This window comes from Penicillium hispanicum (genome assembly GCF_028827665.1).
Source record: "Penicillium hispanicum strain IBT 35686 chromosome Unknown utg000007l_segment0_segment0, whole genome shotgun sequence".
Taxonomy (NCBI): Eukaryota; Fungi; Ascomycota; class Eurotiomycetes; order Eurotiales; family Aspergillaceae; genus Penicillium; species Penicillium hispanicum.
This window is the reverse complement of record NW_026623199.1, coordinates 1,550,072-1,566,314: the sequence shown is the minus strand read 5'-3', so window position 1 is coordinate 1,566,314 and position 16,243 is coordinate 1,550,072. Positions and strand designations below refer to the sequence as shown.

At 53.7% G+C, this 16,243-nt stretch overlaps 5 protein-coding genes across 5 annotated transcripts; 3 read left to right on the top strand and 2 right to left on the bottom strand.

The window, feature by feature from the left end:
- Positions 1-1,300: 1,300 nt before the first annotated feature.
- On the top strand, positions 1,301-2,172 carry N7459_008373 (copper acquisition factor BIM1-like domain-containing protein; the record flags this gene model as incomplete). The annotated part of the gene is made up of 3 exons (XM_056947541.1): positions 1,301-1,517; positions 1,584-1,897; positions 1,960-2,172. The coding sequence occupies 3 exons, from the start codon at positions 1,301-1,303 to the stop codon at positions 2,170-2,172; spliced, it is 744 nt and encodes a 247-aa protein (XP_056797051.1).
- A 609-nt stretch (positions 2,173-2,781) lies between these two features.
- Positions 2,782-3,425, bottom strand: N7459_008372 (PaaI family thioesterase; the record flags this gene model as incomplete). The annotated part of the gene is made up of 2 exons (XM_056947540.1): positions 2,782-2,811; positions 2,859-3,425. The coding sequence occupies 2 exons, from the start codon at positions 3,423-3,425 to the stop codon at positions 2,782-2,784; spliced, it is 597 nt and encodes a 198-aa protein (XP_056797050.1).
- A 611-nt stretch (positions 3,426-4,036) lies between these two features.
- On the bottom strand, positions 4,037-5,263 carry N7459_008371 (alpha/beta fold hydrolase; the record flags this gene model as incomplete). Its single annotated transcript, XM_056947539.1, has 1 exon — positions 4,037-5,263. The coding sequence occupies one exon, from the start codon at positions 5,261-5,263 to the stop codon at positions 4,037-4,039; it is 1,227 nt and encodes a 408-aa protein (XP_056797049.1).
- Positions 5,264-5,808: 545 nt separating this feature from the next.
- Positions 5,809-10,039, top strand: N7459_008370 (uncharacterized protein; the record flags this gene model as incomplete). Its single annotated transcript, XM_056947538.1, has 2 exons — positions 5,809-5,847; positions 5,975-10,039. The coding sequence occupies 2 exons, from the start codon at positions 5,809-5,811 to the stop codon at positions 10,037-10,039; spliced, it is 4,104 nt and encodes a 1,367-aa protein (XP_056797048.1).
- Positions 10,040-12,354: 2,315 nt separating this feature from the next.
- hexA (putative Woronin body protein HexA) lies at positions 12,355-14,644 on the top strand (the record flags this gene model as incomplete). Its single annotated transcript, XM_056947537.1, has 3 exons — positions 12,355-12,396; positions 12,929-13,269; positions 13,627-14,644. 3 exons carry the CDS (start codon positions 12,355-12,357, stop codon positions 14,642-14,644), a joined length of 1,401 nt encoding a protein of 466 aa, XP_056797047.1.
- Positions 14,645-16,243: the final 1,599 nt, after the last annotated feature.

The following is a 16,243-nucleotide window of genomic DNA, read 5'->3' as shown; positions in this document are numbered from 1 at the left end:
TATATATCAGCGTCTGATCGTTGGTTGTCTTTTTTTCTATCAGCGATTTCACTTTTGAGTGATGATATGAGATGACTAAGCGCGCCCAAGCGGGCCGCGGTCGAGAACCTTGGAAGTATGAAGTAGAGCATCGTGGAGGATGGGTCAATGGTTGGTTTTCTTGTATGAAAGTTGAGAGTTGGAGTCCCAGGTGTCTGTTCATCGTTTGTATTCAGTTCCTTCCATTGGTGGGACAAGCCGTGAGAAATACAAAAGTGCGCATTCCGGGCGGCAACGGTTTTCTTGGCTTTACTTTTGGAGTATGGTCCAGACCGAGATAATGCTGTTCGGTCAGAGAGAATCAGAAGCTCTCACGTAAATGACTGGCTTTAATTATGGAAAGACTCGTTGCTACTGTAAAGACTAGCAAGAATAGCGAGGCATATCTTGGGGCGGTTGTGCTCGGAAGAGGCAGCGTCTGCGTATGTCGATCATCACACGCCATCCAGAGGACCGAGTTTCCTTCAATAGTTTCCCACCTGTTGACTACCATGCAACCTCGAGGTTCCAACCAGACCATGTTGGTGGCCACTATCTCTCCAATCTCCATTGATTGGCCTCGGCGCAAGGCCTGCGGAGACGAGCGAGACGAACGAGACGAACTGCATGCGTAGGAACCAGCAGGGCTTGTTTCTGGCGAGTTCGCACCCGCATCGGCACCTGCACCAGCACCAGCACCAGCACCAGCACGACGATTCGCACACTCGGCCATCACATCTGCTACTCTCTAAGCGCTGAGCCAAAAAAGCCAACCCCTCAGAAGGCCCGTTAGCGTTGCTCCTCGGCGCTTCCAGCTGTGGCTGCCCCGCCAATCAGCAGCAGCGATCCGCCTTCAAGTGATGGCACTTGCAGCAGACCGTGATGATCCCCAGTATCCCTGCTCCACCCGTCCGCCCCGAGCCAGTCACCGGTTGCTCAAGCTGCAGTCGCAGTCACATCTGTATCCTGCATCCTTACTCGTCCGCGGCACCAGCCATGTCTGCGCCGAAGCAGTACCCCTCAAAAAGAGCCCGATCAGCCCTCGAAAATCTTTCGTGGCTTGAGTCTTGGTCTTGGTCGAGCTTCTGACTTCGTCTGGATTTGAGGTCCATCAGTTCTTCTCTTTGCTCCTGCCTGTTCAATCTGCAATCGGATGCGTGGTTGAGCTTGTGAGCTCTTGAGCGAAACGGGACCGGTTCCATTGCTTTCCTCTCTCTCGCCCAGTTGTTTCGCCGTGTTGCTGTGCGACTATCCCTCTATCCTCCCACTCTAATTTTCCATCATGGCCGTGCCGCAGTTGATAGCCCGATGGGCTACACTCATGGTCTTGCTCTGTGCAGGTCTAGCCCATGCCCACAGCGTCATCACATATCCCGGCTACAGAGGAAATAACCTGCACACCAACGGCACCGTTGCCCAGTCTAACGGTCTGGGTGTCGCCTATGACAAGACCAACGACTCCTACATCTTTCCCTATGGCATGGAATGGATCTATCCTTGTAAGATCATTCCCACGCAGGCCCGACCTCGCCTCGGATGTATAAACTAACCACCAATCCTTCTAGGTGGCGGTATGCCCCGATCGTTGAACCGAACCAAATGGCCCGTCCGCGGCGGTGCCGTCGCTGTCCAACCCGGCTGGTTCCCGGGCCACGCGACAGCCTTGATCTACGTCAACCTTGGTTTCGGGGAGATTCCCGAGAACATGAGCCACCCCGTCGTGTCGCCCTTCCAAATTAGCGGCCCGACCAACAACCCATACCCGGGCACCTTCTGCCTGCCCCAGGTCCCCCTCCCGGCCAACATTAGCGTGCAGCCCGGCGATTACGCCACTATCCAAGTTGTTGAAACGGCGAAGCACGGTGCAGCACTATATAACGTATGTTTCATCCCCGGCAGGTGAGCCCCAGTATCAAATAAGCTAACGATCAACTTCCCTAGTGTGTCGACATTGAGTTTGCGGAGGTCCACGACCCGGAAATTCAAGAAGTCACCCGTGACAATTGCTTCAACTCCAGCGACATTTCCTTCCAGTTCATGTATACAACTTCGGGGATTGGGAATGGCGCGGGGATGTTGAAGCCTCCAGGGCAACATACGGTGCTTGCCCTCGTACCGCTGCTGGTGGCAGCTGCCTTAGGTGCTTTCATGTAGATACTCCTGTAACGGCCTTGTGCGTGCTGCATTTGCGTGCGTCTTGTTTGCTTTTGGCGCCATACCCTTTCCTTTCCAAGTAATCTGTGTTGTTGCTCAAATCATGAGCCTGGTACTGTCCTGTATGGTCCTCTCCTCAGTTGAATGAGGCTGGTCTATGTCTAACGTTGCTGCAGTCTTATGACGGGACTTACCTTGTGGTGTTCTCGGTGTTTGGGTTATTATGTGGGATATTATTGAATATACACTCCAGTTAGGACTGATGACCTCGAAGTATGTCTTTTACTGGATGATCTTAGCTACCTGGGCTTTATATTCTATATGAATATTGGCGCGGGATTCTCATTGTAGCTTTCTTTTTGTTACAGCTAGTAGTTCTCTCTCTCTCTCTAACCGACGCTAGTACATGTATTTGTTCGGGTCACCCAAGTCCTTGAATATGATCGGACTGTCTAGTTCTGCGAGAGATAGACCACATGTTGAAAATCAGAAAGCCTAATGCTAAGTAATCCTTATAAACACAGGAATCATCTGCGAGGCAAACTAATCCGTACAAATGCTGATATTGAACTTGGTTGAAACTCCCTTGCCAATCCATACATCCCCTGACTAGGTCTCTTTATATGGACTCTCCATGGCCTAATAGACGTCAATATCAAAATCATACCGGGAACCTAAACACTTACTGCAGCGGACTTTGGCTCTATAAAGAGAGCAGTTGCTTCTACCAGCACAGTCGGCTTCTCCTCGGCCACCGGAAGAGTCTCTATCGAACCCTCCACCCAAGCCTTACGCCCTTGGATCGCAGTTGTCCTCGCCTTCAGGACGATATACGTGTCCGCCACCGCAGGGGCTCTATAATCGATATTCAGGTTGGCAGTCACCCCGACCTTGTTAGGCAACTCGGGGAAGCAACAACGAGCCAGACCCTCGTCTAGCAAAGTCGCCAGTAGGCCGCCATGAACAATGCCCGGATGACCACATACTCTGTCGCCCAGGTAGGCGAACATCACGATACTCTTTTCTCTCCGGTTCTTGAAGAAGAAAGGCGCCATGACCATCTTCTGTGGACTGGCGAGAGCCCCTGTTATGAGGCTTTTCTCCCGCAAGGTCTCGGTAATGTCCAAGGAGGACTGCATCTCGGTGAAATTGGGGCTCTCAAGCAGACCAAGGGTGGTCGGGTGTGTGCGGATGAATTCGACGATCTGTGTCTCTCGGTCATCTTGCCAGTCGCCGACGCCGAGATCCCCCATTGCGCACTTCAGCCAAAGTATTGGCGAGCTTGAACTGGTAATAGGCCAAGCTAGGCGTCACTTTGGAACGTGAGACAACTGAATATATACAGCTGTGGCAAGGAGAGCTGGGGTGATCACCGGTTCCACGATCGGGGTAGTTGCTGACAGTGAGCTACCAGGGTGAGTGGTAAAGGGAGAGATAAGCAAAGAGCCGAGATATGAGCTTACCATACGTATCTTGATTCCACTTAATTCAAGCCTCTCAAGCCTGCCGCTGATCCTAGAGAGGATTCAAATTCGGATTCCGGTAGACGTCGGCAACCGATTTGCAGTTCCGTTTGCCCGGCCATGAACTCTTAACGGCGCTGGCATCCATCAAGCTTTGTACGGAGTGGCGAATCGAATCTCTAGGCAAAATAAAGACATGTCCATCATCCTGCATGGTGGTGTTTGAGGGAATGGTATCTCCTACCTACGTATCTGCCCTAGTCAGCTCTCTACTACATAGGCGCCAGCAAAAGTCAATATGAATATTGGTATCAGTCGTCGAAGATTCATTCCTACATCCGAGACCTACAAAAATATGCTCCAGGCCTCCCTCGCAAGGAACTACATGGGTGGTCGGGGCTCTAATTACCCAGTCCCTTCGTCAGCTCAATGATAGTCTGCGCCACCTCGTCCGGACTCTCCTGAGGAACCCAATGGCCGACACCATCGAGAAGACGCAGGATGCGAAAGTCTGAGCACGTCGCTCCCCCGGTCATCTTCTCCAGCGCACCTGGCTCCTGGTAGATGCCCCAGTCAAGCTTTCCAGAGACGAATGCGCTCGGTGGCTGGAGCTTTTTCCCAGCAAAGATATCGAAATCTCGCGTGTAGCGACCGCCAGCAGCTGTGCGCACACGGTACCAATTCAGTCCGCCTTGGAAGCCGGTGCGGCCATACTCGCTCACATAGACTGCAAGCTCGTCATCTGAAAGCCACGAGTGAGATGTCAATCCCTTGAATGGCTCATCTACCATATCCCTCTCCACGGCTTGAGGCATGGTTGCATTGAAGGGCATGATATAGTACCCAGGCATCTGGGCAAGCTCTTCGGCGGACCAGTCGCGTAATTGACGCGGCCGATTGCCTGGCCAGGACCCGCTCTTGAGATGGAAATACCCTCGCAGGAATCGATGGAGATCCTCCTGCGCGAGGGAGGACATGTCATGGTTCGCTGGCGCGGTTGAATAGTACCACTTGTAGTGTTTGCGGCCGAGCCGAGCCAGAGCATCGTGAATGCCAGACGCAGCTGCCGAACCCTCAGCACCGCCGCCGCCGCCATGCGATGCAGCCGCCAACTGTTCTTCCGCGCTGTTCTCGTTGGCTGTGTTGAATGGCAAATCGGGACTCCCGTTAAACGGATGGCTCATGAGCACCACGCTACGGAAGAAGTCCGGTCGCACCAGTGCACACATCGCCGCTGAAATGGCACCGCAGTCGTGGCCTGCCACGCATTGGACGGAGCGATAACCCAGCGCGTGCACCAAGACGACCATGTCCCGCACCAGGTTTGTCAGTGAAAAGCTCGTCAGATCGACTTCCTCATAGGCGCGCGTGTCCCAGCCGGTGGTGCGGCCGAATCCACGCTGGTCCGGTGCCACCGCGTAGAAGCCTGCCGCCGATAGCTTGGGAAGAACCTTTCGCCAGGAATAGGCGATCTCAGGGAATCCATGGAGCAGGACGACCAAGGGGCGATCGCGAGCGGAAGACGCCCCGGCCTCGAGAATGTGGAAGGTGAGGTCGGGAGTTGAGACGTAGCGACTGGAGACGCCCTGGGGGAGGGGCAGCTGCGAGGGAGTGGCATCCAGGGTCATCGTGAACCTTGGCGATACTTGGATAATTCAGTAATCTCTAAGACCTGGATCGTTAGCCTGGTCGCTGCCGCAGACCGACTTGCGCATTTATTGAGCCAGCGGCTGATTCGGGGGAAATATCAGCCTGTTTGGTAAGGTTGAGAAGCGTGCCTGACCCAGTTCCAAGTCATGACGCAAGTTTCCTCTTCCCGACCTCAACCCTCCCAACTCCGCATGTAACATTATCTCGATCTCGACTTGTATCGACGACCTGCTCTGCGCTTTCTCCCTTCGCCCTCGCTGGCTCGCATTCGTTCCTCGCTATCCCCCGATCGGTCCGCGTGTGGTCTCTGCTCTTTCGTTTCACTCCGAATCCCCCGTCATTCAATAGCTACATCGCCCCGTGTCAACTGGTGCTTTTTTTCCTCCTTGAGGTGCCACAACCGTCGCATCCGAGTCTTCCGCCTCAATTTCGGACCAACCCCGGCGCTGCTCTGTGCAGTGTCCGGCCGGCTATCCGAACCATCTGCTTTCTGCCTGAGCTCAGGAGCCCGAGCTAAGCAACCATGTTCAGCCGCCGCAAGAGAAGCCTTTCCCATCATCAGGTATGTGTCCGGAGCGAAGCGGGCCTGGTGCAGAATTGGTCTACATCGTCGCAACCCGCGAATCTATCGACCAGATGGAATGTAGTCTCCTTCGCAATGCGCTAACATTCTATGTGTGCTCCTCTAGCCACTCTCCTCACCCGCGGCCCAGTCAGCGCAATCTGCCGCCAGTCATGCCTTTCTCAAGTCCCAGCCCTCCTCGAGCAGCTTATCATCTGCTGCCGCAGCAGCGGCCTTGCGCAATCGCACGCCTACCCCGACTTTGGTGGAAAATGTCCAGACAAAGCGGATGGTCCAGCGGAGGGGCTCCATTCAGTCGCAGGCTAGTCCGTTGACGACCCGTCGCTCAGCAAGCGTCAGTGGTACTCTACGACGATCGAACAGCTCGAGCTCCATGACCGCAAGGACCTTTCGCGAGTCCTCCCCGCATCGTCCGTCCACTAGCTCTGGCCCTGTCGATGTTCCCCCGCTACCTAACTTACCGGCGCAGTATACATCACGCAAAATCCCTGGGCGCACAGCAAGTCTTGGACCTTCGATGCGGTCACCTCCAGCGCCCCCGCCGCGTTCAGCTGCACGAGGCACGAGTGTGGATCGGCAGCGAGAAGGGCCGCCGGTAGCTCATTCACCCTCTCATAGCAGGGTCGGTAGTCTGAACACTGTGCCTGAAATCGACAGACCGGGGAGCAGGAATTCGGTCAATTTCTCGTATCCACGGGGCGCACGGCCGAATTCGCCCACCTTGGCTGTCGAAAATCGTCCAATAAGTCTAGGCAGCGCCATTCATGAAGAGCTCCCTCAGAAGGTGGGCGAAACTCAACAGCCTATCTCTGAGAACCCTGTCAATGCCAAACCTAAGGCCCTTCCAGCTGGAAATGTGGAGGGGAGCCATGCGGGTAAATCTGCAGAGGCTGCAGTTGGCACTGCTGTCGCTGCAGCACAAGCAGTGAGCGTGCAGAAAAGTGGCTCACCGGAGGACTCTGCTCATGCAAGGGCCGAGCAGCGTGATGATGCTCACTCGACCACTACTAGCCCGCAGGACTATCATTTCGGTCATGCTCTCCCAATTACTGTTAGCAGCCCGGAGAACGAGCATCCTTCTTCAAGGGCCGTTCCTGACAGATGGCCTGCTACTGTGCCAGAGGAGAATGAGCCAAATGAAGACACGAGCATTGTAACCTCTCAAGTGCAGGAACCTGAGGATAGACTGGGGAGCGCATCTCCAACTGCCGATCACGTCCAAGCAGCAGTGACGCCAGAGTCGTCCCCGTCAAGTGCGCGAGAGCCCAGGCAACAGCAAGAAATAAATTTGCGACAATCAAGCAGCCCTGGCCGATCGGCCCGATTCTCCAAATGGCTTTCTGTTACCACCGCCGACGGCCAGGTTCATCAGCCTCCGCCTAGATCGGTATCTCCAGTCAAGTCAGCCTTAAAACACCCCCGTGGCAACTCTTTGTCCCCCGATAGAAAGGTTGGAGTCGCTGGCCACGGTGGTCAGCCACCCAGTGAAATTTCCGATGGCACTTCGATAGCCTCTGATGAAGGGTCGCGGATTGGTGCGAAAAAGCGGTCCGTGAAGGTGAGCTTTGATGATGAGGCAGAGATTGTCGGCATCGCTGCAAGCCCTCCCACCTCTCCAGAGGATTATGTCCTAGAGGTATCGCCCCCGATTAAATCCAAGTCTCGCATGAGCTGGCTTGGTGTTGGCAAGAAGAAGCCAACCGCTTCAGAACATGTCACAGGCGATGATGGCTTCGACGAGGTTTTGAAGCCGCGTCCTGTTCTTCCTTCATTTGGCAGCGTCCGAGGGAACCGAGAGAGTGGTTTACCTGGCCCTGCCATCCCAGAATTTAGCGACAACGAATCCAGCAGCTCATCTGATGATGATGATGATTATGGTGAGGCGACGGCCCCAGGGCTTTCCTTTTCTCACGACCACGCAATTGGAGGAATGCTCCCCAAGCTTCAAAGCAAAGAACCTCGGCAGGTTCATGACCTTCAAACCGTGGAACAACTGTCCATCAATGGGGATCTCTCTTCCCCCAAGCAGAGATCCTCGGATTTGAAAACGAACGGGGTTGCGGTTGGAGGCATCATTGACCAACCGCCGTTTGCCGGCGTGAACTCAGAGGTACCTGCTATTGCTGTGGAGCCTGCCACGCCTCCGGTCGAGAGCGATCGGCGTAGCTTCGATCATCAGAGATCGAGCCTAGAGCAGTACAGGATCCCAGGTGGTTTCCCTGCCTCAAACTCAAACCGCAATCTCAAAAAGGCAGCCAAGTCTACAAAGACCCAGCCTGTGGCAAGCACCGTGCCAAAGTTGGATGATGTGGACACCGAAGGAGAGTCTGGGGATAGCGTATACAGCGACGCAGCAGAAGAATTCGATGGGGATGGCTTCGGGTCAATCAACGCCATTGTTGACAGTCGCTCGATCCCTAAGTCATCTGCGCCAGTTGAAAAATTTAGCGAGAGCCGTGATACCACCCCGAGACCGCTTGGCCGAGCTACAGCTGTGGGCGCTCAATCGAAAGCTGTCACAGATGAAGCACCGGAAGAGGGCCGTTCCGCCACCCCAACTCAGGACTCCGTCAATCGCCAGGCTGAAGAGCCTTCTGCCCCTGCAAGAGATCCTATCGGATTTGGCGGCCCATGCCCACCGTTGCCGATAAAGTCAAAGGCTCGAGGCCCACTCAAGCCTAACGGAACTACTCGATTGGAACCAAGCAAGCAAATAAGGCCCATGTCGGTCGACGCTCGTCTTGTGAGTGCTCCTCTGCAAGACACACGCTCTAGCACAGCATCTGAGGCCGGCAAGAATAAACCACGTCCACTATCCCTCGGACCGGCTTTCCAGCGGATGGGAAGTCAGGGAGGAGCGCCAGCATTCCCTAGTTCCCTTCGTCGAACCATGTCAAGCGGCAGTGATTCTTCCAGCAGCTTCAAACGTGCCGGTGTTTCTAATCGTGGGGACGTTCCCCATTCGATGCGCCGCACAATGAGATCGAGTCCTACCTTTGCGCCGGCACAGTCTCCTTCATCTCGGTCCGAGTCTCCTAACGAGTATCGACCGATGTCATCAGGTTCCTCGACGGGAGCCATGCGCAAGACACTCCGAGGCCCGGGCACTGGAGGCGAAAGATACTCATTCTTCTCCACGAACAAAAAAGCCCCTCGGTCACGTTTTGTGAAGCCACCGCCCAAATCTGGGCAATCATCCCGATTTAGTGATTCCGAAGAGGATGGGACGCGACCTCAGGCCTTCCGTAGCCGATTCGCGGACTCCAGCGACGAAGATGAGCCTGGTAGCAATGCGATGAGGCCCGTTCGCGGTATTCCACGCCGCCAGGGTGCTCATGACGGGGATTCAACCGAGCTTGAAGATAGTTCCGAGGAAGATCGCCAACAGCAGCGTCAAGCAGTGGCAGCATTGCAGCTAGATCCCGCCCCGCCAGGCTCCCGCGATACAAATGCCCCACCGAATATGTCTGGCATGGCGGCCGTGGCTCGACAACGCGGTATGAGCCAGCGGGAGCTGGAGGAGTGGCTAATGCAACCACCACGCGGACGTAAACCTAGTATCCTCGCGCGTCTCGGTCTCAAAAAGTCCAAGGACTCGGATCATCGTATTCGCAAAGCGGATGTTGAGAGTCCCTCTCGGAGAGACACGCCACTGGAGCGCTCGCGACTGGAACGCGATCAATTGCGAGAGCCGGGCTTTGGCAATTCTGCTCAGGGCACAACTGTGACTACTGTGACTGCCACTCGCTCAGAGCCGCCTTCGTCTCCAAAACTGCAGAAGAAAAACACCAAGCGTTTTACTGTGGAAGGTGGGGAGTCCTGGCCGCTCCGCGTCGACCCTCGCACAGAAACGCCGGAACCTGTTGTGAAGCAGAGCCACAGCCTCCCGTCATCACCACTGCGGACTGAAAAATCAGTAGCTCCAATCGACACCTTGGGGCGCAACGGAGGCATTGTTGTCCATGAAGATGGCGAGGCCCCCGCAGAGTCGGCTGGCAGGGAAACCCAGTCTGCCCAGAGAGCTCGTGCTGGGCCAGATTTGAATGATGACGGTTGGGACATCACGACCCCCGAGGAACCGGGGCAAACTGCACGCAACGTGGTGATATCTGGCTCGGGACGCAGGAGACGCTTCCCTATGCTTCGCAAGGCCTTTGGTCTACGAGCCTGATTCTCCTGGGTTTCTCAGACGCAATCCAATTCTCACGATGCACAAAGATCGAAATTTGTCACCTTACACGTTTAATGACCGCCCCCTTCTTCTCTTCTTTCCTTGTTTTCTTCTCTTCTGCTTCTGTGAATTTCTTTGGGAGGGAATATACTCCGTACCCAGAGCTGTGATCGCAGCCATCGGGTCGTCCTCCCAACCCGAAATGACATTTCCGAGTGGATCTAATCTTTAATGATCGATGTACACTGCACAACTCTTTCTGTCGTTCTCCGCGGCCACTCCAGCGTTTCATTGACACTATTTTTCTTCACGGACGAGTGCCTTGGCTCTGAATCGCCTCAAACTGAATGATCGCCCGCGTTGGCGTGTCCCACGGTGTCGCTCCGTCTCTTTTGGATCGGCCGTGGAATCGCTCATACTACTTTATACACTTTTGATACCCTCGTTTCGCTCTACTTTGGATTTGCTCGCTCATCCTTTCATCCTTTCCACCTTGGACGCTTCTTGGACGCTCGCTGATGTCTGGATTATCATGTGGTCGGACCGGAGTGGGCCGCGGTGTTCGCACGCGCCTTCTTCTGTTTCTTTTCTCTCCCTGTCGCTACCTCTAGACATGTTTCATAGACGCCCTTTCTCAATTGGATCGAGGATCTTCAGATCCCAGTTCGCCATGGGGCCGTGAACTTATGTCTCGGGCTCATCGGGTGCTTACAGGTACCCTGGGCCTTTCCCGTCCACCCTATTTGACATGCCGGTACTTGTATGAAGACGCTCTCAGTGGAGCGCACCGAGTCAAGACTCACTGATCATACTACGTACTGATTTGCTTGGCCGATTGATTCCGGATCCCGTAGTGTTAGCTCGCTGTCTGACAAGCAACTGCCTTCGTCATGGTCCAAGCCATCCACAGGTATGACCATGTTCCATAGCTTGAGACACCAAACGCAGCCTCGAATATCTTCCTTTTCAACACAGCCCGGTCTAGACTCTCTTTGCAACTCTAATGAGCCATGGAGGCTTGGGGGCACTGGAACTCTCACCGTGGCACAACATCTGGCGCCTTCTTACCTGCTGTTAGCCAATGGCACAACAGCGGCATCAACAGCGAGAGCCAGAGTAAAGATGCGTCGAGCTTTGGGGCATGGTCATTTCGGTCTTAGCACAGACCTCGACCTATGCTACAATACATATAACACAAGATCGATCCTCGCGATGCTGGCGCGGTCCAAAGGCGTGACCATGAGTCCAACAAAAAGCAAGCTTGGCCGTATATCTAGGATGACTACTTGAGACGCATTTTAACCAATGTTTTAGCACTCAAATGATTAACAGGAAAGCTGCTGGTGAGAAATTCTAAGCTGCAACATCTCGACTCCTAAACTAGCCTCACAGTATCGAAGATCTCTGTCGCATCCAATTGCATCCATGGAAAATGGATTCGTTTCATGATGACGGTCGACATGAACCAATCGAAAATAGATGGGCACACCTTCAGACCGAGTCGACGGTAAAATGGCGCTCCGAGGTCGAGCGATGCATTGGGACCGCTGACGCGGTACAGATTGCTCCATCCTGCCTCACGAGCAGGAAGTAACGCGGCGGTGGTCAACACTCAAACGCACTGGACAGCCAAGATCTGGCATAGGTCATCCAGGACTTTATGGGTGCAAGGGCCTTGTGTATAGCTCCTCCGTCCCCCATCATCCGCCATCGTATCGATGGCGAAATGCATCGGAGCCCAGCACTCCCTAGCGCGGTGGAGCTCACCCCCAGCCACTTCAGCTCGCCTGCAATCTCCACTGCTGGATCGCGCCCAGCCTCCGTAACGATACGCGGGTATTTCCCGCAGGACAGTTGGTCTAGACACCTGCAGGATGCAAGTGGAAGCCCAACCTCCCCAGTGACTCGGCGAGTCGACCAGGGGGAGATGTATCGATGATCGGGTGGAGCTGTGGACGTGTCTGGCTCCACCGATGAGGCAGCAGCAGGCGAAATTGCAGTCTGCCGTCGGTGATAGGCGTATCTGGGCAGGGATGGTGCGATCGGAAAGATTCGCCCGGGGAATCAGCGCTCAGGAGGGTCAATACTGGGGTTGCCAGGGGGGGCCGCGGGTATAAAGGGAAGGCCCGACGCAGAGAAACAACAACAACACGATCGGGAAAGAGCGTGTCCCGTGGTTGAGGAACGTGATCGCCCGAAGGCGCTCGCGTTGCCATGGAGACGTCCAGCCTCCCCATGTGAAGATGCAATTACCGTACGGGTCTGTATGTACACACGATGTACCAAGTGTCCTTGGGAACACAAAGTACCTCGGAATGGAGATGGCGGTGGAGGCTGGAGACGGTGTGCTGGCCACCGTATTTTACTTTTTGATCCTCTCTCTAAATAATGAGAACCATGTGTAAAGTGACACATTCCAGCCCCCCAGACGATTGCATTCCCAGCATCTCCGATCTGGGTCTTCCCGCGGGCGACCCGAAGTAAGGCAAGCCCAAAGCCAACCGCGTAGGCCTCAGTACTCAGTAGTCAAGAATCATCATCCAGGTGAACCTCGGATCAACGACGCCCACCCCGATCGGGCCAAGCGTAGTAAACAAACACCCGCGTTCAAGTCATAAATAAACCCGCGCTCACTCACCTTCTCCCTTCCCCCCCTCCATCTCCCTCATCTCTCTGAAGCCCATACCTTAGCTTTTTATCTTCTTCCATTCTTCCCATCTTCCATTCCAAACCCCCACAACAGGAAAGCTTCGATCGTTCGATCCGCTTTCTTCATTCCCATTCCTCCCCTCCGAGAAAGACTTATCCCCCAGTCAAGTCTTTTCTTGTCTCGCCTTTCGAGTTGTTTCGCAACAGTTCGAAAGGCATTCGAGAAAAGACGCCGGATAGTCAGTCAATCTGGACTTTGACGCCCGCGTCCCAATCCCCTTCAGTGTCTTCCCGTCGTCGTACCGGAGTGACGCTGTCTCTGAAACTACTCAGACGAGAGTAGAGGGAGAAGTTCAACTCGATCGCACTTCGCGCGTCGAACGGGAAGATACTCGAGTCTCTGCCCCTCTCCCCGACCCTCGTGTCTACGGAAAGGAAGAAGTCGATTTCCGCGTCAAGGAAGAAGATCCCTCGGCCCGTTTCTACAGCCAGAACCAGCAAGCCTACGCTCAGCGATCCTACGATCAGCCAGCTTACGACCAGCGTAACTACGCCGCCGAGGTCGATCTCACTCGTGAACGGTATGTCTTGCCTTGTGTTTTGCTCTGTTCCTCTTTGCTTTTGCAATTGGGGGGCGATGTTTCTCCCCCAATTGCCAATTGCCCCGAAATCCAAGCCCGCGCGAAATCCACTCCGCGAGCGACCGGCATCCACTCATCCACTTGCATCACCGGTGGAGACACTATTTGTTGTCGGATGTCCCATCCCGGTCTAGAGTGGTTACGGATTTAGCCCCGGACTAAATTACGTGTCACATACATCTCCACTCTTGGGCTCCTCCCCCCAATGAGCGGTGACCAGCCGCTCGTGTTTTTGTTTATATGTTTACACTTGGACTCGTGGAGCACCCCGGCTGATCTTTTTTCTTCTTCTTATAGCTACGCCAACAACTTCCGTGACTCCTCGGCTCGCTTCGAGGATCAACGCCCGCAAGTCTACGACAAGGTCGTCGAGAACCAACTCGACCTAACCGAGAGAGAGTACCGTCGCCGGACCTCTCCCGCTTACGAAGTCGACGTCTCTTACGACCGTCGCTACTCGCCCGGAAGCTCATACGAGCCCCAGCCGCCGGTCCCCACCGCCGAGTACTCGTACGAACGCGCCTACCAGCCCCAGCCCGTCGGCGCTTACCGAGGCGAAGACTATACTCGTCGCGAGATCGAGGTTGAGAAGCCCTCTCGCTACGCCGCCCCAAGTGAAGTCAAGGTCGCTCAGACTACTGTTCGTGACACGACTCGCCCCGTTCGCAAGATGGGTTACTACGACGACGAGGGTCAGTACCACTCCTTCCGCCGCGGTGTGGAGCGCGCTGCCGACCGCATCATGCACCCCTTCCACCACCATGACCACCATGACGAGGTCGTTGTCGACCAGCGTGGACCTGCCCGCTTTGCTGACGGTGTCCGTGAAGAGGTCCGCGTTATTGAGCCCCGCAACCGCGGCTCCGCCGGCGAGACCGTGCCTATCCCCTGCCACTTCATCCGCATTGGCGACATCCTGATCCTTCAGGGCCGTCCTTGCCAGGTGATCCGCATCTCCGTCTCCCCTCAGACTGGCCAGCACCGCTACCTCGGTGTGGACCTGTTCACCCGCCAGCTGCAGGAGGAGTCTAGCTTCGTCTCCAACCCCTCCCCCTCGGTCGTCGTCCAGACCATGCTTGGCCCGGTCTTCAAGACCTACCGCATCCTGGATCTCCGTGACGATGCCAGTCTGGTTGCCATGACTGAGACTGGTGATGTCAAGCAGAGCCTGCCCGTTATCCCGCAGGGCAGCCTCTTCAAGCGCATCCGTGATGCCTTTGCCGACGGCCGTGGCTCTGTCCGCGCCCTCGTCATCAACGACGGTGGCCGCGAGCTCGTCGTTGACTTCAAGGTCATCCACGGCTCCCGTCTGTAAATGTGTCACCCCGTTTCTCCTGTTTTTCTTTTGAAAGGTGTCTTTCAAGAGCTTTGTAGGATCTGGGGTCTGGGAGTCAATTGGGTTTAGTTGAAGTATGACCTTCTTGGTTTCTCCCTTGCGAAGGTTATGACTTGGACTAAGGTGTCCGTGATGAAACTTTTCTTTGTGTGATTTTACTTTAACTTTCCTTTGTTCTGACGATCTCCTTCCATGACGGTTGCAAATATTTTGTGCCTGTTCCTTTGGTCAAAATGTGATGGGATTATACTGTGTATTCCTTGTATGCCAGCAATGCTGGTTTTCCTGTAACTAAGCAATCATAATGCAAATGAATCAGGCCATGCTATGTATTATCACGTTCATGAGCGTGTAAATGCAGAACCGGATTGGGTGGTATCTGTTACCATCGTGTGCCAGCCACCACACCTGTATGTGCTATGCAGTAAATTCTTTACACGGGTCGTGTTGTATGTCTCCAATGATAGGCCTCACGACCATATATCGTTAAATGGTGGATATAACTAGTACTGAGAGCGGAATGCATACGTGGTATGTATATATACCATATATATATATTAAGCCAGTATCAATGAGCAGTCTCTTCCATACCACTATATTTCAGCTATGTCATATAAATAGCGCTGATCAAGATTTGACCATTAGTCTAATATATCTGCGTTGTAGAGTTTTACTTTTGGTTCTCAAGCAACCAGCTTTTAGAGGATGAAGAATCAAGTATCATGCTAGAATGGAAATCGTAACCAACAGATCATCACGTTGTTTACGACCTCCTCTTTTTTTAATATAATTTTGCATTTGGCAGTACTTCTTTTTGTATATGCTGATGGTGATATCGCAGTGAATTATCATTACTATGAGTCACTTTTTAATCAGAACTGGTAGGTTCTAAGGAAAGATATATTTATGAATGGCCCAGGAACAGTTGGTCCCAGCTGATTATTTCCATCAAGTTCTGGAAACGAAAATTCTTTTGAATAGTACATTAGTAGACTCCTAGACCCTACACATTTTAAGATCATTATGCTAAGAAAATTATCCTTCACTTTAAGAGGATCAAGTTGGTGTTGAACCAATCATTTCAGGGAGTAGTTTGGCGCTTACATGGCCCCCGAACCACGGGAAAGAGCATAGGGAGGGAAATCAAGGAGAATCAGCGTTTATTATATCTTGCCTAGGAGGCCTATGTTCATTTCCTGTGTAGTTAGTCTCATTTGAGGGACGGCATTTACTAGAGGTTGGGTTGTCCCCGTGAAGGGACCGTTTTGCTAAAGACACTGCGTTGGGGCCTAAAATCAAGTACCTTCTAAATCGTCCACATATTTCTGGTTGTTTTGTAATCAATTGGTCTTGATTCCAGATTTCGTACACGCTACGCTATGCGGACGCTTATCAACACTTGCCAATCTCACCCACATTGATAAAACTGTGCCCTCGGGAGCTATCCATACCTATAGCAATCATGATTCACAAAAGAGCAGTGATATTGTCTCCACTAGGAGGAAGTTCTTACAAAAGAATCCATATATAGACCGTGACATTCCCAAACACCAGCCCACGCACCGACCAGGAGGGAAG